This window comes from Armigeres subalbatus, chromosome 1 (genome assembly GCF_024139115.2).
Source record: "Armigeres subalbatus isolate Guangzhou_Male chromosome 1, GZ_Asu_2, whole genome shotgun sequence".
Classification (NCBI taxonomy): Eukaryota; Metazoa; Arthropoda; class Insecta; order Diptera; family Culicidae; genus Armigeres; species Armigeres subalbatus.
Window position 1 is genome coordinate 42,682,036 of NC_085139.1, and position 27,050 is coordinate 42,709,085.

The window sequence follows — 27,050 nt, forward strand, 5'->3', positions numbered from 1 at the left end:
CTATAATCCCATGCGGCCCTATGAGTCAAGAAAAAAAAATTATTTAGAATTCTCCCACTGAGCGGCGCTAGTGTACATGAAAATACCAGTTTGGTTCGATATCTCGGTATCTATGGGATTTAGGACATTTCCGTCTTCTACAAAGTTGTTCAAGGATTGGAAACCAATATGTTGAGAAACTATTTAGTTCAGAATTCAGCCGTAAGGCGGCGCTAGTGTATATGAGTTATTAGTTTGGTTAGATATCTCGGGAGCTGTGTGAATTAGAAAGATGCCGTCTTCTACAAAGTTGTTTGAGGATTGGAATACAATATGTTGAGAAGCTAATTAGTTTGAAATTCATCTACAAGGTGGCGCTACTGTATATGAGAGATCAGTTTGATTTGATGTCTCAGGATCTATTGGTTTGGAAAGTTGTCATTTTCTATAAAGTTGTTCGAGCATTGGAAACCCATATGTTGAGTAACTGTTTAGTTCAGAATTGAGACGTAAGGCGGCGCTAGTGTATATGAGAGATCAGTTTAGTTCGATATCTCGGGATCTGTGGGATTTAGAAAATTTTCCGTTTTTACAACGTTGTTCGAGTACTGAAAACCAATATGTTGAGAAACTGAATAATTTATAATTCATCCGCAAGGAGGCGTTACTGTGTATGAGAGATCAGTTCTTTAATATCTCGGGATCTGTGGGATTAAGAAAGTTGCCGTCTTCTACAAAGTTGTTCGAGGATTGGAAAACAATATGCTGATAAACTAATTAGTTTAGAATTCATCCGTAAGGTGGCACTACTGTATATGAGAAATCAGTTTGGCTCGATATTTCGGTATGAGGATATTTCGGGAATATGACCATTTTTACGGACGTTCCGGATTTTCCGGAAGGCCGCCTGGTGGCCACCTGCGGTCATAGCGGTTTAGAAAAAATTGCGCTGCTCTAGGACGAACTTTCCTAAATGACAATTTTTACGGACGTTCCGGGTTATAAGGAAGGCCGCCCGGTGGCCACCTGCGGACACAACAGTGTGAGAAATGTGTTTTAGCTCAAACATCCCCATCGGAAGTCGTTTAGAAAAAAATGCGCTGCTCTCGGACGAACTTTCCAGAATGACCATTATTACGGACGTTCCGGATTATAAGGAAAGCCGTCTGGTGGCCACCTACGGTCATAGGTGAGTGAGAACTGCGAATTAACTCCAAGGTTATTATCAGAAATGATATAGAAAAAATCGCGTTACTTTAGGATGAATTGGTAATGAAATAAATAAATAATTCATTATTGGTCACTTTTCCCAGTGCACCTGAGCCTTTTATTTAGCTATTTACCCGAGCCTTCTATCGAATCACTTTTATTATCTTTTAAATTGATGAAGAACTAATGTTTTGAGGAATACATGGTGGTTTGGTGCAAATTGGTTAACTGACTGAAGATATCTCATTTTTCCTCATTGTGTTGTACTTTTTACAACGGTGCGAGTCCCGGAAGGCTAACAATCCACTTATGATTTCAGTAGAAGAGTCTACATTACCAAATAAATAAATTTTATAAATTTCAACTAAATAAATCATAATTGTTGATATATTTGCAATAGTAGTGATTCTTGTATTGAAGCTATATAAATAACATTTTTTCACGAATTATTTATCAAACATGGATTATTTAAAACACTGACACGCTTGCCACTTTGGGTTCCTGATTTATTATTACCACGTATTTACCCGTAATGCTGGGTAGACACCTTTACGCGGTGTGTTACGGGGTAAGATCTACCACGGTTACATTGCCAGCTACAGGCAAATCCTGACCCAACGAATACCTTCCCAATATCCAACTCCGTGGTACTTATGAGGGTGTCGCTAAGTCGGTGGCCTCTCGTTAAGTAAGTATTACATCAACACTTCCTTCCTCTCCCTAGTTACGGTGAAGATGGGCGTGGCCAGGAGTAGTAATCCTCATGCTTTTGATATTTTTGTTTAAGACTGGAATCAAGGACCACTCCCCTTATTGATTTCTGATAGCATTCTAGATAAGGATCTCAAAAGTAAAACATGAGTATCACTAGTGTCCAATCTACGAATTACACCGTAACAATGCTAATGCTAATGCTAATGCTGAATTCTTAATTAGTCACCGGCCGGGTAGCACGTATATTAATTTTGCTCCGCTTAACTGAACCGCGCGCGTTTTAAGTTGTGTCGATTTGTTATTGCTACGTAAGTGAATCATGCCGTGCGATATCAATAACTGTACCGTGAGTGACGATAAACACGTATGGTGTTGTTTCGGGTCGTGTGGTAGAAAGTTTCACGCTGCATGCGTAGGTACCCAGAGGAATTATGAGCAACACATTCTTGCTTATATGCTGCCATTGTGCTACGAATGCCAAAAGCGCTTCGTATTGGAAGTTAATTTTGAAAAACTTCTGAGTCAGCAGCAAGAGGCGATTAAGCACAATAAGTCCCTTATGGATGCTAATCACAAGTTAGCATCCGTTCTCAACCAGCTAAACATTACTGGATGCTTTGAGAACATTGAAATGGACATTAATGAGTTAAAGAAGGAAATACAATCTTCTACTCAATATCAAAGCAATATGGGCAAAAAAACTCCTGATGTTGATGAGCTAAAAAATCACATCACGTCACTGTTCGATTCGTCATTGCAGTCGACGAAGGAAAATATGGCCGACTATGCAAAACCACTGTCAACCGACTTCACCAAAGAATTGAACCGAATATGTAATGAATTCGATAAAGTGAGTTCGCTAACAATTGGAATGGCCAACCATTGCGAGGAACACAATTCAAGCCAGAGTGAATCTACCTCAACCGACGCCATCATGAATGAATTGAAGTTGCTATCCAGCACAGTCAACGCTCTGAAAAGTGACTTGACTCCTACGGTATCAACTCCAAATTTAATGGACGAACTGAGTTCAGAGCCAGTGATACATCCGGAGCTGACTCGCAATGATCTAGATGAAGCTTCAGCTGAAAACGACACAACAACCTGGCGTGTAATGGGGCCAAACAAAGTGTTGTGCTCTGAGTCTGAATACGTAGAACTCAAAAGAGCACAGCAGCAAAAAGCGATGTGGCGTAAAAATAAGAATAGCAACAATACAAACAATAACAAATACAAAAACAAAAATAACAATAATTTCAACAACCAAAACAAAAATAGCAACTTTAATATCAACAGAAGATACAACAACAATAATTTCAACAACAAAAACAATAATACCAGCAACAATAACTTCATCAACAAAAGACACAACAACAACGACATAAGCTATAAAATGGTCAACAGAAGCAGAAACAACAATTTCAATGGAAACAACGACAATAATCACAACCATAATCGCATGAACCACAATGATCGGAACAGCTTTATGAACCGGAATAAATGCGGAAATAATAGCAACAAGAATGTCAACCATAACGCGCACAACCATAATCACAACCGTAATGGATTTCTCCCCGGATAAGGATTTGCTTACAGCAGCAAAAGCCATGTTTTCGGGACCAGTTAGAAACCGCGGCATAAATTTTCAACGAGGAGAAACACTGAACCCTAGTCATGACAGTTCATCATCTCCCAATTGGGCATTTGGACCGGCGCTAAGGAGCTCATTCACAAATCACTGTTCTTCGTGCTCCTGCCAACAGACGGGTTTTTAAAGGAATTGACGCAGTCGGGAGATGCAGAATGTGACCAACAAATAGTACTTCCGATCAACTTAACGCACTCATTGGAGGAAGTCGTAGAAAATTGTAATGGTATTGACGAACTACCAAAACTTCATCAAACGCACAGGCAACAGAACTACTTGTATACTGTCAGAACTTCAATCGTATGAAAAGTGCTTTCAAAATGAACGAAATACATAAACAAATTTTGAGTTCCTCTTTCTCGGTTATTTTAGGAACTGAAACAAGTTGGTCAGAAAGCGTTAAAAGCGAGGAAGTTTTTGGTAGTGATTATAATGTTTTTAGGGATGACCGAGATCTCGTCTTAGCGCAAAGAATGTCTGGCGGAGGTGTTCTCATCGCAATTTCCTCAAAACATAATTCGAGCTCATTGATTCTACCAAATTTAATGAATTTGAGCATGTGTGGGTAAAAACGCATATTGATGGTGAAACTCACATTTTGCAACAGTGTACTTTCCTCCAGATCAAGCTTGTAAATCCTCATATGAAAAGTTCTTCCATAATGCCGATGAAATTATTTCCCATTTTCCTCCTGAATTCAAAGTTCACATTTACGGCGATTTCAACCAACGTAATGCAGACTTCATTCCAGATTCTGAGAATGAAAGTATTTTGCTGCCAGTTGTCGGTGAAAATGAGACTTTACAATTTATTTTGAAAAAACTGCATGTTTAGGCTTGAATCAAATCAATCATGTGAAAAATCGACAAAATTGCTATTTGGACTTTTATTCACAAACACTCTCGATGATTTCTGTGTAAATGAGTCTCTATCGCCGTTATGGAAAAATGAAGCATTTCACACAGCAATAGAATACTCTGTATTTGTGCATCGGAACCATGATCCTTATGGCTATGATTTCGAAAATATTCTCGATTATAAAATGCAAATTTTGACAACATTAAACAAAAATTGAACAGAGCTAATTGGCAACAAATTTTACAAAATCAAACTGACATTGAATGTGCTGTTACAGACTTTTATGCAATTTTATTAGACATTGTTTGGAATGAAGTACCACTCGTAAGGAAACGTCGCAATTATAACTCAAAAAAACCCAATATGGTTCAACAAACAAATCAAAAATTTGAAAAACCTTAAGCAAAAGGCTCATAAACTTTATAAACAATACACAAGTCAAGAAAATTTAGAAAACTATTTGAATATTTGCGATCAACTTAGTTTAGCCATGTCTTCGGCTCTTACGGAGTATAATGCTAAAACCGAAAATGAAATCAAATCAAACTTTTTCAAGTATGCCAAAACCAAGCTAAAATCCAGCAATTTTCCATCGAAAATGACTTTAGATGAAAAATTAGGAGATAATGCTGATGAAATTTGTACTCTTTTGCAACCTTTTTCAAGAGACATATACCGAATTTTCCGAAAGTGATCGTGATTATGAATATTTTTCACATTTTCCTGACTATTTAAGCAGTGTTGGTGTAAACCAAATTAATGCAACGGAGATTTTGGCAGCTCTACAGAATTTGGATGCCTCAAAGGATCCGGACCAGATGGAATTCCACCTATGTTTTTGAAAAAGTTGGCAAGCGAATTTACGACACCTTTAGTTTGGGTATTCAAATTATCTTTAAAAACCAGTAGCTTTCCAAAAGAATGGAAGAAGTCTTTTCTAATACCAATTTTAAATCAGGAAAAAATCTGATATTAGAAATTATCGTGGAGTTGCCATTATTTCATGTATTCCTAAACTTTTGAATCAATCATCAATAGAAGGATGTTCAACCAAATAAAACATATAATAACAGATGCACAACACGGGTTCTTTAAAGGACGTTCGACTACTACCAATCTTTTAGAATTTGTAAATTACTCATTGAATGCTATGGACAAAGGTAGTCATGTTGAGGCGCTTTACACAGACTTTAGCAAAGCATTTGATAGACTCGATATTCCTATGATGATTTTCAAGCTTGAGAAATTGGGAATTGAGATGAGACTCCTTAAATGGATTAAATCGTATTTAACTGACCGCCAACAAATAGTACGATTTGAAGGGAAACAGTCGCTTCCAGTCAATGTAACATCTGGAGTTCCCCAAGGCTCGCATATAGGACCTCTTCTATTCATATTGTTTGTAAACGATATATCACTCATTCTTAAGCATCTTAAAATCCTTATTTATGCGGACGATATGAAACTATTTATGGAAATCAAAAATACTGTTGACAATGACATCTACTTGAACGAAATACGCATATTTGATAACTGGTGTAACAAAAGCTTACTACAACTTAATGTCAAGAAATGTAATTTGATCACTTTCAGTAGAAAACGGAGCACACCATCGATAACTGTAACTCTAGGAAATCAACCAGTAAAAAAATGTGAAAGGGTTAGAGATTTGGGTGTAATCTTAGATGCTAAGCTAACCTTTACTGACCACTACAACACCATTATCCATAGAGCAGTGATCCCCAAAGTGCGGCCCGCGGGCCGCATGCGGCCCTCGAAGCCTTTTCCTGTGGCCCGCGAAGAATTTTAGCATATAAACTATATGTGGCCCGTTAATAAACCTTAGATGTCATAAAAATCTTTTTATCACGTCTGTTTTTGTACTGTAGTCAGGGAATCTATTAAGTTCACAACATTATGATCCCAACCAACACAACGTCGAATATGCTAGCGAATAAGTGTACAAAGTGGAGGCGATATAGGCGCATTTCTTCATTTGACTGCATGCAAAGTGTACGTATATGGCCTTCATTTTGTACACTTATTCACTATGGTATACGATCTTGTGTTTGCTGGGCTGTTTAAGCAGCAAAAATTATGTTATCGTCAATTAAATTCATTACTTCAAAGATGTTACGTAGGTCAACAGCAAACTACTTCGGGCTATGAAAATGGCAAATTCGTCCATTTTTATCGCAGATTCAATCAAGCTAAATGTTTAACTTGAGGTCAAAATAATGTTGCATTACACTGCTCTGATATTTGAATTTCTTATTGCTTGATTTCTGACTATTAACGTACTTTACGCAACGAAAAATATTTAAAAAAAAAGTCAACATTTTGTCCAGCTGATGAATAAAACCTTTCAGTAAAATTCAATTGATCGGAAAGCTGAAAACACGGTAAATAATGCGGAATGCAGATTTACTGGATTTTTCTCAACACCGCTGGCATTCTACGTAACAAGCTATAATCAGCGTGGTTTTGTAATCTCACTTTTTATTTGTTCAATGACACAGAATAGGAAGATTTCGATTAACTGTTTAAATCAAAATTTAATTTCCAGAAATAATAAAGCTGACAAAATCTCTTTATGTGTTACATTTCCGCGCAGATTTTTGCATATTCGAATATTCGAATTCCTTGAACATTTAAATTGAGGCTGAGGAATCGTTACTGTTTTGCAGTGAACAATGAAGGGTTACATCAAAAGTTCGAAATCTTAGAATCAAACGGCATATAATCACTTTTAAAAATAGCTCAAAAATGTTCTGCAAACTATGCTGAAAAGATGTTGTTGCGAAAGGATTTTTTTTTGTTTCAATTCCGCAGTTAAAGTTCAAGTTTTTCCATAGCAGTTCAATAATTCTATGGAAAAACTCGAACTTTACCTGTTTTGAACAAATAGTTTTCGAGAAATAAATATTTCAAAATAGGAGGACAAAAGCCGGAATGGAGACGATTTATTAGAGCCTTACTCTATCTGTTAGCATAAACTAAAAGTCAGTTATGGCTCTAAAACCCATAAAATAGAATGTTCTTAGACTCTTACAAATAAATAATATAGAAGATACACGGCAACATTTTTTTTTTCAAATTGTGTAATAGATATAAAATTAATTTTGAATCAACTTTAAAATTCTAAATGAAACAAATGTTGCAAATATACTGCGGCCCGCTTCAACAGTTCTAAATTGCTGTATGGCCCTTGGTAGTAAGCATGCTGGGGACCACTGCCATAGAGCAACAAATATGCTCAGTTTTATTAAAAGATTTAGTTATAACTTTCAAGATCCCTATACAATTAAAACTTTGTACGTTGCGTATGTCAGATCAATTATAGAATATTGTAGTATTGTATGGTCTCCGTATATGAAATCACATGATGATCGAATAGAATCAATTCAAAAGCAATTCCTTTTATATGCCTTACGCAAATTAGGATGGACAACATTCCCACTTCCGTCGTACGAGGCGCGATGTATGCTTATAGATATCCAATCATTGAAAAAGCGTCGTGAGTTTGCCATGATCTCATTTGTGAATGATATTGTTTCGCACCGCATTGATTCCACCAAACTATTGTCTTGTTTAAATTTTTACACTCCTACTCGGCAATTGAGAAATCGAAACTTGTTTGCCACCTGTCATCATCGAACAAATTATGCAAAATTTAGTCCAATGAATCAAATGATGTCTGTTTACAATCAGTATTGTGAAGCAATTGATTTAGCCATGCCTCGTATGAGCCTAAGAAAATATTTTAGGAACATTAGTTACAATAGAACATAGTTATAAGTTTTTTAATGTAGTCTACATTATGTTTGACGAAATAAATAAATAAATAAATAAAAATAAAATAAATAGATTTATTATTACCACGTATCACGAAATTGAATAATTCTGTGCTTCATCAGTGAAATACTTGCGTTCTTTCACTTACCCCATTTACCCCACTGTACCTTAATTATGGTCAATATTAGCCTCCCAGAGAAATTCTCGGAGGAGTTTCTAGAGGAATTTCTACATAAATTCCTGAAGAAGCCTAAATGAAGTCCAGAAGGAAAGCCTGAATGAATTCCCCGAAGAATTTTCAGAGGAACCCCCTCAGGAACTGCAGATAGAACTACCGGAATGATTCTCGGAGTAAATCCTGGAGGAATTCTTGGAGAAACTGCCAGTAGAACTCCTGGAGGATCTCCCAGTGGAAATCTTGAAGTTTCCACCGGAATTCTTTCAGGATTTCTTTGGGAACTAATCTAGGAATTCCTCCGAAAATTCCATTGTTGATTTCATTTTCGGTATAATTTTTGTATAAATTTTCGGTGGAATTCTGAGAGAAATTCTTTGAAATTTTTACAAGAAATTATTCGAAACTTTCACGGAAACTTTTATGGAATTTACCAGTGTTGTGCTTAATCATTATCAGACGATCATGATTGCAATTTTCATGTGAACACTTTTCACGTGAAAACAGTAGGCGAGTTGTCGCCGGCGACAACTTCTCAAATTTTGTACTCAAACGATAATAAACACCAAATTTTCATTCAATCATTAATCTTCACTAATAATAGCTAATTGTCAACAGTCCCGTTATACCTTCTATTTGGCGTTATAGTTTCATGCTAGTAAGGAAAAATAGTTTAAAAGGTAACGGTAAATGCTTCAAATGAAGAAACGATTTTCAAACGATTCTTAAGCGCTGGCGAGTTTTAATCACTTGATAATTTAAAAGTAAAATCGCGAGTGAGTTTGATCATTCTCGATTTTTCGAAAATTTGATTTTTCCCAACCCTGGAATTTACACAAGAAATTCGAAGATTTATAGAGCAATGCAGGATTTTTATAATAATTGTTTTAGCCGATTTTATATTCTTTCTGAATACTATGTTTGTTAATATTTTTCTCACTTAATTTAAAAATTTCTGATGAGCAATAAATCATGCATTTTGGAATCCATCCAGTACAAAACGCTGACTTCAACGCTCAGCAACGCGACGCGACGAGCAGCGCGCTATTGTGATCCAGCCTTTAGTGTTGGTTGTGTATTTGGTTTCAAAGTTTTTGGAACTTAGAAGGAAATAGTACCAAGTACTAATAGACATGTGTTTTATAAAACTACGATTCAGAAGACCTAAAAAAGACTTGACTCGAGTCAAGTACGAGACACTGAAGACGGCCTTACTGTTGAGGTCGAAATACGTATCTGTCAAGGAAAATAAAGTGGTGGAATTAAATGGGATTGTACAAATTCGTCTTATGACACGTGAAGACATTCCACTAAAAAGCTCAAAATAATAATCTTAACAGAATGTACTGTTTTACACGGACAGAAATTTGTACCCATTGAAACAAAAATAACAATTGTTCCATCCATATAGTAAAATCCATTTGAAAATATATAAAATATTATTATTTATACAATATTAACTCACATGAATTTCAAACTAAATTATGTTTGATTCAATAAGACAATTTTCAGTCACAAATATTGTAGAAACAAAAAGCATAATAATCAAATTTACTGCGAATTTATCCGCCTGCTCCCTCGGATAGCGAACGCAACAACCCCGTAACCCCCGAGTAACGCATGAATGCAGCAGAAAAACAGAAACCACTCCCTCGTTTTTATTTATGTAAATCTGAAAAATGTCACCCGTACAGCAGTTCGATTAATTTCCAAACGCGTTCTAATACAATTTTCGAAAAAAAAAAATCGTTTTGCCCTGCTCATACTTGCCTTTCTTGCTCGATATTTCACTTCAAATTGAAGGTAAGTGATTATTCTATTATCATTTTAAATCCTCTTCAGATTTTGCCACTGTTATTATCTACAGGCCCAGCATAATCGACGACGAATTAGAAAACTTGGTCGTTCCTATTTGTATCCAACTTGAGCAGGTAACATCCGGTGCGGTGAAAGCCAAATCCGAATCAAAGATCGTATTGGAAAATGGCCTGGAATTGGGACTACCGATCAGGACGAACGTCGTAGCTGTGTCATCAGTTACTTCGCGCGCGTGAACGCTACCTTTAAAATGCTAAAACAGGGAAGTACCTCTGGAGCGTCGCCGCACAGTGGTACCTTCAAATTTAAGTTACTGATATTTTCAAATTTAAGTTCAAGAATACTTAGCATTATTTTAAGTTGCATTGTGGGTGCTCAGTGTAAGGAATTCCATGCAATAAAATGTAACCAACTACTATTATAATAGTAACATATTTGAGAGGAAATAAATCAATATAAAGTACAATAAAGTGTCCTTATTCTAATCAACAGTAATTATGAAAGAAAGAAAATGCTTTAATTTTAATACAAAATATTGTTGAAACAACAATTATCTGATGCCTTTTTTCATTGATATTATGATTGATTCAATTAGAAAAAATATGTTAATAACAACAATACTATTATTATTATTATCAACCAGTAACGCACAATTAGCAAAGAAACAAACCATCATAACATGGATCCAAGACTCTCAAAACTTCAAACAGATTCTCTTATTATTTTAATAAGACGCGATTTTTGACAAACAATAAAACTGGATTGTTGAAACAATAATGAATTCTTATTACCGCCAAAACAAATTGAAATGCTTTTTGACTTTACGTCAAATCTTATTGAATTCACAAGAGTTTTTTCTGCGTGTAGGGGAACTGTCCCGTTTTCCATATCATTCAACATAATATTATACTCATCTTATCGTCAAACAAAGAAATACCTACCTGGATACCTGGTTGGCTACAGCGTCGATACACCTATGCCTGGCGTATTGTAGAGATGTTCCTCCAGTTTCTGCGAACATTCAGGGTCCCCAGGTCCGATTCCACCGCGTGCAGCCAGCGTGTTCGTGGCCTTCCACGAAGTCACCGGCCCCTATCTGGTTCTTTGTTGAATATTGTTTTCGCTATTATTTCTTCCGCTATTCGCACTAAGTGACCAGCCCACTGCCCGAGCAGCACAAGTCAGACAAAAATGGCTGCAGCAACTTGATTGTGACTGAAACCGGTCTCATATGAGTTGCAGTAACCTCTGTGGAATATGTGTGCTGGTAGGGTGAAGTCTTCTGTATTTTATACGATTCACAATATTTTCTTCTTTGTAAACTCGATACAGCTCTTTATTCATGCGTCCACGCTACATAACATTTTCTAGTTTCCCTCCGAGTATTATACGCAGAAGTTTTCGCTCAAAGACCCCGAAATCTCTCCGGTCCGCCTCTTTTAACGTCCATGATTCATGTCCATAAAGGGCCGCTAGTAGAATCAGAGTTTTACTTTACTTACACCTGTACACCTCCGGTGGTGCAAAGGGCCGACTTGAAAGATCTCCCTGAGCGTTGCCCGGCTATCGCTTTAACCTGTTGCCAGGTTAGATTTCGGTCGACTTCTTTTATTTCTTTATTGAGGCTTCGCCGCAATGAGCCTCTGGGTCTGCCTCTGCTGCGATGTCCCGCTGGGTTCCAGTCTAATGCTTGTTTACAGATTTCGTTTCCGCCCCTACGTAGAGTGTGGCCGACCCAGCCCCACTTCCGATCCCGAATTTCTGTTGCTATCGGCCTCTGGTGACAACGACGATGGAGCTCGTTGTTTGAGATCCAGTTGTGAGGCCACCAGGCCCGAATTATATACCGCAGGCATCTGTTAATGAACACCTGCAGCCGTTGAGTGTTCTCCACTGATACACACCATGTTTCGCTAGCGTATAACAGCCCAGATTTCTCGTTAGAGTTAAAAATTCGTATTAACTCGCAAAGACAGCCCTTGCTTTCTTGATCCGTGCGATTATGTCGATCTTGGTACCGCCGTCTGACGCCATTTGGCTACTGATATATTGGAAGCTTTCAACATTCTCCACTGGTTGCCCGGCTACTGTGAAACTGGAAGGAGTCACCGTGTTTATATCCAGCGATTTGGTTTTGTTGACGTTGATGACTAAACCTGCCGAAGAGGAGCGTTCGGCAAGGTCGTTGAGCTTACTCTGCATATCAGAGCGCCGTTGCGCGAGGAGTGCAACGTCATCAGCCAATTCGAAGTCGTTTAGGTGCTCCATGGTTATAGGCTGCCATAACAGCCCGCGGTTTGGTTCACGGTCAATCGCATCAGAGTTTTGTATAGAGCAAATTTCGTCTGAATATTGCGGGACCTAAGCTGGTTATGTAATCCGTAGAAGGCCCGATTCGCAGCTGATACAATTTGTGGTTCATTCGTCTTCTGCATGTACCGTCTTTTATCTACACCTAGATCTCCGGTTTCCAGTTTTTAATCCTTTTTAATCAATATTATGTTAGACAAATGATGTTAGATTCGTGAGTAAAGAACATCATGTTCAACATTCTTTCAATTCAAAGTTTAAAAGGAGGTGATTAGAGACCTCGAATCACCTTCAAGTCAAGTTAATCGATTTACTCAAAATATTTTAATCTTCCAACCCAGTCTAACCTAACCGCAGAAGGTGGAGAATTTGGAAAAATAACAATGACACTGCATAAAATCTACAAAACTAAAACAGGTTTTGTTTTCAATGCATAGTTGAATCGCACGCTTGACATCCTTTCTCCTTATTATGAAACAACCAATAAATCGAATAATATTTTATACTAAAATATGCGTCGTCACGCACGAAAGCACTATCGGCAGCTGATCCATTCCGTCTGGGTGACGCATGGCGAATTGAATCGACCCCTAAAATCTCGAAGAGGTTCTTGTGACGTGGTAAAACGTGGATGATGAATCGAACACGTTGAGGATATGCATTTGTGAAATAATTATAAGTAATTAATTAATTTTACCGCCCAGCTCAATCGTTTGATACGTTTATGCGGTTTTTCGTTAAATGAAAGCTCTTGGGTATATTCATTTTGAGTAGGGTTTCTTTTCGCCTGCACTTAATGGGGAAGTGCTATAATGGTTATAATGAAAAAAAATTTTTTTGCAATTCCTGATCATAATACCTGGTTTACAGTTGGCGTTTGAGTGATAAAACGGCCTACTTTTCCATACCAATGACATGGGTGCTTTAATGAACATTATGCAACTCAAATGGGTTGCATAAAGGCCATTATAGCACTCATTTGGGTGCTATAATGGAAAACCAGCATTAAAACAATAGTTACATGACCACTTTCAGCTAAATTATGGGCTTTTTTATGGCCGCATGACATCCAATTCCAAAGGCAGGTTTATCTATCGCTTTATGGTCTGTCGAACACACAATGGGGCACGATAATATGGAATCTGTTTGTTTTCTGCAGGTCGGTGGCACGACGCCATGTTTTTGTAGCCAACATCTCAGTATAAAATTCATGATAGTATGTGTTTTGTTTACAAACATCACATTTGATTTCCATTAGGATACATAACTGTCAGTGGGATACGGTTGCGTAGTGTTGGCTGCAAAACAAACCTATAGAGATGAGTGACGTTTAACGCTCGCACACTGATGTGCAATTCAGCATGTGTAAATACATGTTTGTTTTCCTTCTGCTCATAACCTCAAAATTGATCGTGTCATCACGATGGTTGCGAAGGAGTCAAAAAATATATGGAAATATACTCATTTTTACCCAAACTTTGCTGAGTAGCACCATCTAGGAGTGTTTGTTTTCCTTTTATCGCCACTCACACATTCGGACGTGAGAATCTTAATAGAGATGAGAGACGTTTAGCGCTCGCACTAATGTGCAATTCGTCATGTGTAAATACATGTTTGTTTTCCTTCTGCTCATAACCTCAAAAATGATCGGGTCATCACAATGATTTCAAAAAAGTCTAAAAATATATGGAAATATACTCATTTTTACCCAATCTTTGCTGAGTTGCACCATCTAGGAGTGTTTGTTTTCCTTTTATCGCCACTCACACATTCGGACGTGAGAATCTCAATTGTGTGAGACAGGGATCCCAACAAACAATTTATGCTGAATAAGCTAGTTTTTCAGCTGAAGAAGACAATTTTCCATTAAATAAGCGCTTTATTAGCTTCCAATGTTTGTTGGGATGCCACCGGGCTGGTTTTCTGCAGCAACATGATTATTTGGTAAGATTGACATGTTAAGTAAATGGTAAGTAAATAAAATTGTACCATTGTGGTACAGATTTATCATATTTAAGCCCATTTTTCGTCATTGCAAAAAATAGCGTTTGCAACTCGTTGCAAAACTCGATTTTTTCAGCACTCGTAGTATTTATCCAACTCGGCAAGCCTCGCCGGATAAACGTGCAACTCGTGCTGAAAAAATCATCTTTTTGCAACAAGTTGCACAAACTACTATTTTTTCCCATACACTAGTTTATACGCAAACTTAAAACGGTCACGTTGTGTCTATGGGGAAATATTATTTTTCAAAAATCAGTATCTCTGAAACACCCACCACGTGAAAGTGCTCTCCTTCATATACATAGTGGGTAAACTAAAATATTCTATCGGGGGATCTAGAACAATTTTTATTCTTTTCACTATTTTTGGGACAAACTCCATAGAAATCTCAAATGATAGCCGATTAAATGTATGGAAAATGACCCCCGATAGAACATTTTAAAAATGCACCTACGTGAAAGAGGAAAACCTATACGTTCGTGTAGTGAGTGTTTTAGAGATACTGATTTTTTGAAAATAAGCATCTTCGGACAAACACACCGTGGTCAGTGCTGAATAAGTTTTTATTCAAATCTGCTCAAGCTTATGGAGCATGATGATGATGCCCTGACTGCCCAGGTGTTGATGAAACTTTCGACGTCGAAATAAAAGCTATGCTAGACGTTTGCGGTCGGCACAACCCCGGATACCCTTATCCAGAGCATGTGCCAAGCGGTGGAGAAGTGGAACGCAGTTTCGACTGCAATCAGGCCTGCAGCTTGCAGAGAATTTGGCGCGCCGAGCAGCAGTCGACAAGCATGACTAACTTTGTGATTGGCATGGCAGAAGAGTGACGCATAGGTGTTAGTATGGACTGCACATGCCGAGGTAGGAGGGTCGTCGCGTAGATCTGTTTGTACCTATCAGTGTTGCCACATTTTTATCTGTACCATGGCCTCAAAAATCTTTTTCATCTGTACCAAAATCTTCAAAAATCTGTACCAAAATCTGTACCAGACAATATGGAAAATTACCCATAAATGTACAATTATAAGTCAATTAAGCGATGCAAACCAATTCATTCGTGGAAAAGCATTTTTATAAATTTCAGTGATTTCTTATGAAAACGTATTGCAATAAGTTGTAGTTAACATATTCTTTGGTTACCTGTAAAATAGTAACTTCCTGTAATTTTACTTCATATTTTTGACATTAGATACTATTTTACATATCGTTTAATATTCAATATTTCTTCCTGCATCCCAAGTAATAATAATGATTTATAATGCTTTTGGAGACAACGATTTACTCAAAGTATGCTATAAAACCATGATAGAACCGTCAGTGTTACTAGGGTTAAGTTGATATTATTTTGTCACTTTTTAACTAACGATAGTTTTATATGGCATTAAAACTAAATAGAATACAAACTCCTCGTTTTGACTTGCATTTTTAAACATTTGTTTTATAACCAAGTAGACACAGAGAAACAGACGTCTCACTTAGAACAAAATGCAATCAAAATCATCGTCACGAAAACATTGTCCCCCAATGCTAAAATCCCGGTGAGTGGCCAAGCGGCAACCAGATGGCGGTAGTGTGCAAACGTCAAACACAAGCAAAATCGATGAAAGCGCCATCGGTGGCCGATTGACCACCTACAAAAAGTTAAATAAACCGTTAAAAAGGTGTACGATGGAACATATGTTGAGTGAGACGTCTGTTTCTCTGTGAAGTAGAGATTGGAAAGATTATATTTTATATAAATCAAAGCTGATGAACACTCACACGCGATGTAAGTTTGAATTATCAATTGATAAAAACTCACCAGCGAATAAGAATCGTTCAAAAATCATATCTTAGTTTCAAGCATTTATCGTAAGTATTACATTTTGAACTAATAGGAAGAAATCCTATCGCAGTGCCATAATATGAAACAATATTTAACGGTACTGTTGACAGTGTTGACATTTAGTTGGTATTAATAAGGTTTATATTCGAATGATAATTTTGTGTTTATTATAGTTTGATGCGAAGTTATAGGCGGTGATAACTTGCCCAGTGTTGGTAAAATCATTCATAAAACTCAATCATTGAGCGCTCCCACGCGAACTAACTCATTTGCAATTTTAAAATAATGCATCACGTCTGAGTTTTTCATGCTAAAACGAATCATTTCACTCATTTCCCAAAAAATCATTTAGCTCTAAAATGTGTATAATAAATTTGGGGGCAATTTATTGTTTACAAACGCAAGAGTATCCATTGTTCTGAGTTTTGAGTTTTGAGTTTATGAGTTTTGCCTACTGTTCTCATCTGGAAAAATCTCAAATGAAAATCGCAATCATTCCTATCGTCAGAGAATGATTAACAGAAGTAAATTTACTTTTCTAATGCTGTGTTAAAAATCTGTACCAATCTGTACTTTTTGGTAAAAATCTGTAATCTGTAGGGTAAAACGTCCTATCGTTGTGGTATGTCCTAATGTTGCGGTAGTGTTAAAGTAGCCCATTCTGGATATAATAACATTAAAAACAATTGTAGGTACGCTAAAACTCTTCGGATTAACGACTAGAACAGCTTTTGTTTGACAAAATTCCGTTCAAAATGATGAAAAATCAACATTTTTCGTTGAAAATATGAATCCTTTGAGCCTATTATTGCGGTAGTGCTAAGGTCCTATTGTTGCGGTATTGCTCTCCATAAGAATTACATGCAATACCGCAACAATAGGACTGACCTTCAAAAAATATCGCAACGATAGGCAACTGCGTCCTATTATTGCGGTATTTTATTTTTATTGTGTTAAAAACAAAACAACAAAAGTTCAGCACAATTGACGTAATATTTACGAAACTATAGTTAACAAGCATTCTATTCAACTACTAGGCTGTGGAAATCGACCAAAAGGTAATTTTTGGAGAATTTTTGAAATCAATTTTGTTTTGACACGGTGCTTAACCCCTCCATAATAGGTCGTTTTACCCTACCGTACAGAATCTGTACCAAAATTTGTTAAAAAATCTGTATCTTTCCAGATAAATCTGTACTTGTGGCAACACTGGTACCTATCGCTATCCAAGGAGCTAGACTTTACTAAGGTGGCGCAAATCAGCGCTGCGTGCCACTAGTTGTCTCTTTTATTCTCCCGCTGATCTTATGCAACGCAATTAGTGACGTCACTATTTGCGTTGCATAAGATCAACGGTTGAGTAAAAGAGACAACTAGTGGCACGCAGCGCTGATCTGCGCCACCTTAGTAAAGTCTAGCTCATTGATCGCTATCGACACATCAGGCAGAGAAGAGTAGAGTGAACACCCAAGTCAGACTCACATGGTATGTTAGAGGCGAGGACCCAAAGTCAGCCTCGCATGGCATGTCAGAAGTGAGAACCTAAGTAAGTCCTACATGGTGTCTCAGGAGGAGTGACAAGGTGTGCTAGAGTGAGCACCCAAATAAGTCTCAAATTGGTGTGCTAGAGCGTGAATCAGGTGGCAGAGTGAGCATCCAAGTAAGACTCATATTGGGGCCGTACACATATTACGTAAGCACTTATGGAGGGAGGGGGTCTGTCGTTACGCACCATATAAATAAAAATCATTTGTATGAAAAAAATTATACATGGGGGGTAGGGGGATCGAAAAATCCAGAAAAATTGCTTACGTAATATATGTACGACCCGTAAGCATATGCAATATGTATATTAGACTGGCCCAGGAAACAAAAAGTTGTCTAATTCCACGGGGCACCCCCCAGGATTGTATCTTTGGGTGAGAAAACCAATCTCTGAAAATTTCAGCTCAATCGCTTGTTGCATAAGCTGGCGCATTTGATTTGAAGTTTGTATGGGGATTTCAGCCAAAATGTATAGGAAAATACACCTCCGTCACTCATTCGATCTGGAAATTGGTTCTGATTGCTCGATTGACCTCAGAATTGCAGAAACGGCAGTTGGTATGCTACAGAACAATTTCACAGAACATTGTATGATGATTAAATGAACTTTTATATGGGTTTCGGCTGATGCGATTCGATAAAAAAACGCAAAAATACACAAATCAGCTCCTAATAATTCAGCCGAAAATTATATAAAAGTTTATTTAATCATCATGTAATGTTCTGTGAAATTGTTCTGTAGCATACCAACTGCCGTTTTTGCAATTCTGAGGTCAATCGAGCAATCTGAACCAATTTCCAGATCGAATGAGTGACGGAGGTGTATTTTCCTATACATTTTGGCTGAAATCCCCATACAAACTTCAAATCAAATGCGCCAGCTTATGCAACAAGCGATTGAGCTGAAATTTTCAGAGATTGGTTTTCTCACCCAAAGATACAATCCTGGGGGGTGCCCCGTGGAATTCGACAACATTTTTTTCTCCCCATAGTAATCTGGGCCAGTCTAATGTATATGCACCATATATTTGGTGCGTCAGAGAGAGTGTCAGCGTGTCAGTGTGTGTCAGGAAGGGGTATGTTAGAGAGAGAACCCAAGTAAGCCTCATACGGGATGAGTGCTTGTATGAGCATGAATGACTTATGGAGCCTGTTCACCTCCGGTGGTACAAAGGGCCGACTTGATGTTCAGCTATCGCTTTAATCTGTTGCCAGGTTAGATTTCGGTCGCCTCCTTTATTTCTTTATTGAGGCTTCGCCGCCATGAGCCTCTGGGTCTGCCTCTGCTGCGATGTCCCGCTAGGTTCCAGTCTAATGCTTGTTTACAGATTTCGTTTCCGCCCCTACGTAGAGTGTGGCCGACCCAGCCCCACTTCCTATCTCGAATTTCTGTTGCTATCGGCCTCTGGTGACAACGACGATGGAGCTCGTTGTTTGAGATCCAGTTGTGAGGCCACCAGGCCCGAATTATATACCGCAGGCATCGTTGATGAACACCTGCAGCCGTTGAGTGTTCTCCACTGATACACACCATGTTCCGTTAACGTATAACAGCACAGATTTCACGTTAGAGTTGAAACTTCGTATTTTTTTGCGTTCACTGACTTACTTGATACTTGATGGGCTACAGCTCTTCGATGAACCTACGCCGAATGGAGTATCCTTCTCCACTGGACTCGATCATGGGCCAATCGCTTCCAGTCGCCCTGAACATTGAGCGCCCTCAGGTCCTCTTCAACTGCAAAAAGCCATCGTGTACGCGACTTTCCACGAAGCCTGGGGCCTCTTCCGGGTTCTCTACTAAATATAATCTTCGCTTAACGTTCTTCCGGCATACGAAAAACGTGTCCAGCCCACCGTAGTATGCCGTGTTTTATAAGCTTAATAATATCCAGCCCGTTCACCAGGCGCGTTCACTTATCTGCCTGTTTTTCCAGATATTTCTTAAACTCATAAAGCTTGCTTTCTTGATCCGTGCGCCTATGTCAACAGGTATCGTTCCATTCATCTTCGCCCCGCTTGAGCGTCGTGAGATATCGTATGTCCCCGGTTGCTGCGGATCTCTCTCCTTCGTCGGCCAGAGAGTTCGCCCACGCTCGCTTGTCCCATCGACATGAGCGTTTTACTTCCTTCTCCAGAGCCGAGTATCGTTGACGGGCTAGGACTTTGGTTCCTCTGGTTTTTGATCGCTCTATCGCGACTTTGGCTTCTCTTCGCTCCTCTATCTTCCTCCAGGTCTCATCGGTGATCCATTGTTTTCTCTGGGTGCGCAGATCGTCCAGATTGTTATCGCTGGTGGCGATGAAAGCATTCTTGATGGCGGTCCATTGATATTCCACGCTGCCACCTTCCGGAATATCTGCAGCACGCGTCTCCAGTTATTTAACGAAGGACCGTTTCACCGTGGCATCTTCCAGTCGGCGTGTGTTGAACCGTCGTCCAACCCTCTCCTCCTGCCGACGAATCGCAGGCGTATTTCGCCAATTTGGAGGTGATGATCAGATGCGATATCGGCACTACGGTTATTCCATACATGAAGAAGGCTCCGTTTCCATTTTCAGCTGATGCAGATGTGGTCGATTTGATTTTCTGTAAAGCCGACACGGGAGACCCATGTGACCTTGTGAACCAGTCGATGAAGGAAGAGTGATCTCCCGATCACCATGTCGTTATTACCACAAAATTCTGCGTTTTCGCTCATTTCTCCGAGACCATGGCGTCCCATAATGCGTTCATGGTTCGAGTTGTCGGATCCGATCTTCGCCATGAAGTCGCCAAAACAGATCTTGATATAACCCTTCGGAATTCTATCTACAACGGCAATGAGTTGACTGTAAAAGTTCTCTTTGTCTTGCTGATCGGCAGCATCGGTTGGCGCATAACATTGGATTACAGTAAGGTTTCGGACCCGTGTTCTAAATCTGGCAACAATTATCCTTCCACTTAAAGGTTCCCCCTTCAAAAGCGCAGATTGAGACTGGGCGCTTAGTAAGAAGCCAACTTCGCGATGCCGGGGAGCGAGTTCACCTCGTAAACCAGAGTATAGCAGAACTTGCCACGACGGCGTTCTGTGTTCTCCAAAGTTTGACTAACAGACTTCACTCAGTCCTAGTCGCAAGCTTCATGCGGCGTGCCTCATTGCCAAGTTGTGCCAATTTAGCTTGCTGGGCTAGAGTTAAAACGTTCCATGTTCCTATTCGTGTCCGTTGTTTCGCGCTAAGAGTCGTCGCTGTAAAATCAGTCCGTATTCTTTCATTATCGGATTCTCGAACAAATTTATGTTTCGGGAACAGTAGGTTGTTGGCCCAAGGTTCCTTATCCACCGGGATGGGGCTGCCATCTTAGGTATAGCTTACGGAGAATAGCATTTCATACTCAGCCGCTGAATGCCGTTGGAGCCGCACCTCCTTAGTGAACAGACGCTCGATCAGTCGGGTCAAATTTGTTCAAAGTCCCACCCAACACCAGGACTAGGCTAGTGCGCTTTGAGCGGCGCTTTGATAGGGCCTGCTTGCGGACATATGCAGTTTTTTATAGAAGTTCAACAGAGCCCACTGTCGAACACCACCACATTCTAGGCAGACCTCGCAGGACGCACTCTAGGTGATGTCAGAAGGACAACAGTGCCCAAGCTACACTACCAGCTAAGTACGCAACCCTTAGCTGGCGGTTAATTGTCATCGGAAGACCCGTGGAAGCGTGAGTATTGGAGCTTGTGAGGACCAGAGCTATGTTAGGCGCTCCTTCCTGGATGAGCGAGTACATTAAGTACTTCTTATCCCCTACAAGTAATGCTGGGAGGCAGTTCCTTGGGGAATCAGAGAGGGTAACTCAAGTACCCTTCCGCTACTTGGGTGGGTTTAGTGGGTCGGCCTTCTGTCAACCCCTCTCCCTGAGTGATAACTTCAGGTGTCTGTTTGCAGATTTGCCTTCATCCCTCTATAAAAAAAAGAAAGAAAAAATGAGCGTTATGGAGCAAAATCGGGTGCCATGGATCCTTTGACTTTCCTTTCCATGGCTGCGTGATCCTGGAAGCTGCCCATTGGTTCTCCCAATCCTTGCTGACGATCTTTTTGATCCAGGTTTTAACGTCAGCCGGGTAATCGGTGTCGTGAAACGCCAGCCAAAATGTCCGTAGTGGCGTTTCCCGCCACCCCACACTATCCCGGGACGGGATCCGTCATCGACCCATGGGTGTTTAGGATGTTCTTTTTGTCGGACGGAGTGGTAGCGGCAAAAGAGCTGCGGTTTCCGCCGCGTTTTTCAGAAAAGCTATCCGACACTGTTATTGTTCCCAGTAACGCTTAAGCCGACCCCTTCTTTAAAAAGGCAGCTCGACGAAAAATCTTCGCAGAACTTCCGTGTTGATCCCTCTTTTGATGCGCCGCGCAATGGAACGTGCCAGCTCCTCGCTTCATGCCAATGGACCCTAACTAGGAGACTGACGCCGGTCATCGTGTCCATGATCTGATCTCCTTGAACTCTCCGGATGTGGCGGCTCCTACTGACTCAATGAACATCGTCAAAGAATATTCTACCGATGTACGCATAATTGTCCCATGCAGATAGGGAATGACAGCAAATATGGATCAATTATGCTTCTATCGGTAGCATTGTGGCTGATTAAATTCGTCGTCTTCTTTATCAATCAACCTGAATCAGGATATTTGAGTTTCTTTAATTAGAAATCAGAATTAAGAATAATGAAAATTATCAAAGAATAGGACCCATAGCTAAAACTGGTGTAGTCACTCTAAACTTAATTCCGTTTCACCAAACCTAAATAAGGTGGCATTAGTCACAGTAAAGTTATTAATGCTGCAACAAGTTCTGCTTTGAAGTTCTCCCACACACGCGCATAACTTCTTCCGCGGGCGGGCTTTGCGATCGCGCGAATGGGGTTGCAGTCCGAACGGGAAATGAATAAACAATTATTCTATTTCTGCATTCGGTTCCATTCACTTTGATCGTTTTTCGATACATGCGGCTTAATTTTAAACCGGCCGAACTTCTAACCGACAATGGCTATGCACGCGAAAAAATGTAACCTTTCTCTTGCTCCGTTCTTCCTGAATGCATTCCGCGCTCTGCTCACACGCCCATTGCTGATAACATTCACAAGGTATTACAAAACAGTGCATTTGGGACTTTTCGGCAGTTTAAAAATAACAGCTTATCTGGCATTCTTGTCGGTAAATAATACTAACACGTGGATTAAAGTAGATGTTATTCATCGAAAACACCTGGCCTTGAAAAAATATTGATTATAATATTGATGTAAAGAGATCTTGTTTTTTTAATGCTATAGGTGTGTTAGATGTACTCGCATATTTTATGCGAACTTAGATACATAATAGGAAGAACAAATACGTATAGAAATTGTTTGCTTGCTCAATTACCATTTCCAAAATAAATCCACGAAATGAGGTCAGATCTGATATAATAGAAATAAGAATTTGAATCACATTTGGATGCATGACTAATTAATTATAATAATTGTAATATTATATTACATTATATTATATTATATAATTAATTCTAATTAGGACAAATCTAATTGTGCATCTCATTTAGTAGAAAATAAACAATGGAGTTTTCACCATTTTAGAGTGTCTAGTTAAATTATGCCCTGAAAGACTTTTTTTGTTTGTTTTCTCTCCAGATTTGCGTGCCCATAGTACCGCAATAATCGACCGATCATGTCAACCGAACGCCCGCTAGATGTGATCATTTTCGGTGCAACCGGTTTCACCGGCAAGTACACCATCTACGAGGGAATCAAGCTCCTGGAGGGCCTCAAATGGGGCGTCGCCGGTCGGAGCAAGGACAAACTTGCAAAAATCCTCACCGAAATTGGAAAAAAGGCCGATAAGGATCTCTCGGAAACGCCAACGGTGGTCGCCGACGTCAAAGATCCAGACTCGCTGAAGAAAATGGCCGAACAGTGCCGGATTGTGGTCAACTGCTGTGGTCCGTATCGGTTCTATGGCGAACCGGTTGTTAAGGCTTGCATCGAAGCCGGCACCCACCACGTGGATGTCAGCGGTGAACCCCAATACATGGAACGCATGCAACTTCAGTACAATGAGCAAGCACAGGAAAAGGGGGTTTACGTTGTTTCCGCTTGCGGTTTTGACAGTATTCCGGCGGACTTGGGGACGGTGTTTCTGGAGAAGAAATTCGATGGAACGGTTAATTCTGTAGAAACCTTTTTGGAAACATCATCTTCGAAGTCAGATGGGGGAGCTGTCCTTCACTATGGAACGTGGGAGTCGGCCATCTATGGATTAGCGCATGCCAACGAGTTGCGTGGATTGAGAAGCCAACTGTTTCAATCAAGGCTTCCCAATTTTCAGCCACGTTTGAAGGATCGCCCACTGCTGCACAAAAATAAGTTAGTCAACAATCGTTGGTGCCTTCCCTTCCCCGGGTCCGATCGGTCGGTGGTAATGCGATCGCAGCGTTATTTCTATGATAACGACAAGAAGAGGCCAATACAGATGAAAGCCTATGTTTCTTTTGGATCAATCTTCCAAGTGCTGGCCGTTATTCTAGTTGGTGCTGTATTTGGTATCATGGCTCGGTTCAAGCTTGGACGGCAGCTACTATTGAAGGTATACTTGTTTAAACGAAAAACTGTTCTCCATAAACATTCACAATTTCTTTTAACAGTACCCAAAACTATTCTCGGGCGGTTTCGTATCGCATGAGGGGCCCTCGGAGGAAATGATGAAGAGCACCGAATTTACCATGTACTTCAACGGTGAGGGATGGAACCGAGATGAAGACCAACTGGAACCGTCCGACCAGTTCAAGGTGCCACCGAATAAGAAGCTCAAAGTAAAGGTGTCTGGTACCAATCCTGGTTATGGAGCTACCTGTGTGGCCCTGATCCTTTCGGCAACGACCATTCTTAAGCAGAGCGATAAAATGCCTTCCACGTAAGTTTCGATGCATTTGTTAAAACTTACTGCTTCAATTATATACAATCTTCTTTCCACAGTGGAGGAGTATTTGCACCTGGAGCTGCATACTACAAGACTAACCTGATTGAGGAGCTCTGCAAGAATGGATTCAAATTTGAGCTGGTTGAATGAGGAGGATATATTATTATAATTTCCATTCAAACTGAATTCGTTTCGAATATGTTTATAACTTAATTTATACTAAAAAAAACTGCATTACATAGACATAAGAACACAAAACATGATAACATCCTTTTTGATCGCTTATATTCTTGTATGAAGACTGTTGGTTGCTTGATTCTAAAATATATTTAACATACATGGAACTTGTGTTGTCATTGAAGACTTATTATATACCTATATCCTATATTTAATCCTTGCTAGACTATAAAAAAAATTGATTTTAAATCCTATGAATTTTGATTTCTGATTTTGTATTGTCCACATGATAGTCTTTGGTATCCAACGGACACACCTTTTTCGGTTTTGGAATTAAACTTGCGACATTTCATTTCATTTATTAAGTTTACATCTATAGACAGATAACACTGAATCAACAATTTGACGCCACAATACACGGTTCGAGGCCGCATTTCTCCATCCTCGAATGCATTGTTATCAGCCGTTAGCAAGGATCCGAGGTAGACGAATTCCTCGATCACCTCGAAGGTATCCCCGTCTATCGTAACACTGCTTCCCAGGCGGGCCCTGTCGCGCTCGGTTCCGCCCACAAGCATGTACTTTGTTTTTGATGCATTCACCAGCAGTCCAACTTTTGTTGCTTCACGTTTCAGGCGTGTGTACAGTTCTGCCACTTTTGCAAATGTTCTGCGGACAATGTCCATGTCATCCGCGAAACAAATAAATTGACTTGCGTTGGGACCTGGTATTCACGGCATTTTCGAAAGATTTGCCGTACAGTAAAGATCTGGTCCGTTATCGAGCGGCGCCGTTAACGAAGCCGGCTTGATAACTTCCCCCGAACTCATTCACTAATGGTGACAGACGACGGAAGATGATCTGGGATATCACTTTGTAGGCGGCATTAAGGATGGTGATCGCTCGAAAGTGCTCACACTCCAGCTTGTCGCCTTTCTTGTAGATGGGGCATACATATAACTCCTTCCTTCCACTCCTCCGCTAGCTGTTCAGTTTCCCAGATTCTGGCTATCAGTTGTGCAGCCAAGTGGCCAGCTTTTCCGGGCCCACCTTGATGAGCTCAACTCCGATACCATCCTTACCAGCTGCTTTATTAGTCTTTAGCTGTTGGATCGCATCCTTAACTTCCCTCAAGGTGGGGTCTGGTTGGCTTCCGGACGAACTGACGTATTCATTTCCTCTGCTGCCTTGACTTTCACTGCCTGTACTCTCAGCGCCATTTAAATGTTCCTCGTAGTGATGCTTCCACCTTTCGATCACCACACGTTTGTCCGTCAAGATGCTCCCATCCTTATCCCGGCACATTTCGGCTCGCGGCACGAAGTCTTTGTGGGATGCGTTGAGCTTCTGATAGAACTTGCGTGAGAACGGCACAGCTGTTCCATCTCCTCGCACTCCGCTTCTTCCAGGCGGCGTTTCTTCTCCTGAAAAGGCGGGTCTGCTGTCTCCGCTTCCGTCTATAACGTTCCAAGTTCTGCCGAGTACCTTGCTGCAGCGCGCTCGCCCGCGCTGCGTTCTTCTCCTCCAAAATCTGTCTGCACTCTTCGTCGAACCAATCGTTCCGTCGACTTCGTCCCACATACCCGACGTTGTTCTCCGCTGCTTCGTTAATGGCTGCTTTAACTGTATTCCAGCAGTCCTCAAGAGGGGCCCCATCGAGCTCACCCTCTTCCGGCAACGCTGCCTCGAGATGCTGCGCGTATGCAGTGGCGACATCAGGTTGCTTCAGTCGCTTTAGATCGTACCGCGGCGGTCGTCGGTACCGAACATTGCTGATGACGGATAGTTTTGGGCGCTGTTTAACCATCACCAGATAGTGGTCAGAGTCGATGTTACGCCACGATATGTCCTGACGTCGATAATGTCGGAGAAGTGCCGTCCATCAATCAGAGCGTGGTCGATTTGTGATTCTGTCTGCAGTGGTGATCTCCAGGTGTACAGATACGGAAGGCTGTGTTGGAAGTAGGTGCTGCTAATGGCCATATTCTTGGAGGTTGAGAATTCAATTAGTCGTAGGCCGTTTTCGTTCGTCAGCCGGTG

At 40.1% G+C, this 27,050-nt stretch overlaps 1 protein-coding gene across 2 annotated transcripts in view; it reads left to right on the plus strand.

The window, feature by feature from the left end:
• Positions 1–25,177, plus strand: part of LOC134224903 (saccharopine dehydrogenase-like oxidoreductase) — a 106,655-nt gene extending 81,478 nt beyond the window's left edge. For both annotated transcript variants that reach the window (XM_062704559.1, XM_062704553.1), the window contains exons 2-4: positions 23,549–24,500; positions 24,559–24,827; positions 24,890–25,177. In XM_062704559.1, coding sequence (XP_062560543.1) covers positions 23,586–24,500; positions 24,559–24,827; positions 24,890–24,983 — 1,278 coding nt within the window. In that variant the 5' untranslated portion in view covers positions 23,549–23,585 and the 3' untranslated portion in view covers positions 24,984–25,177. The remainder of the gene's footprint in view (positions 1–23,548; positions 24,501–24,558; positions 24,828–24,889) is intronic.
• Positions 25,178–27,050: the final 1,873 nt, after the last annotated feature.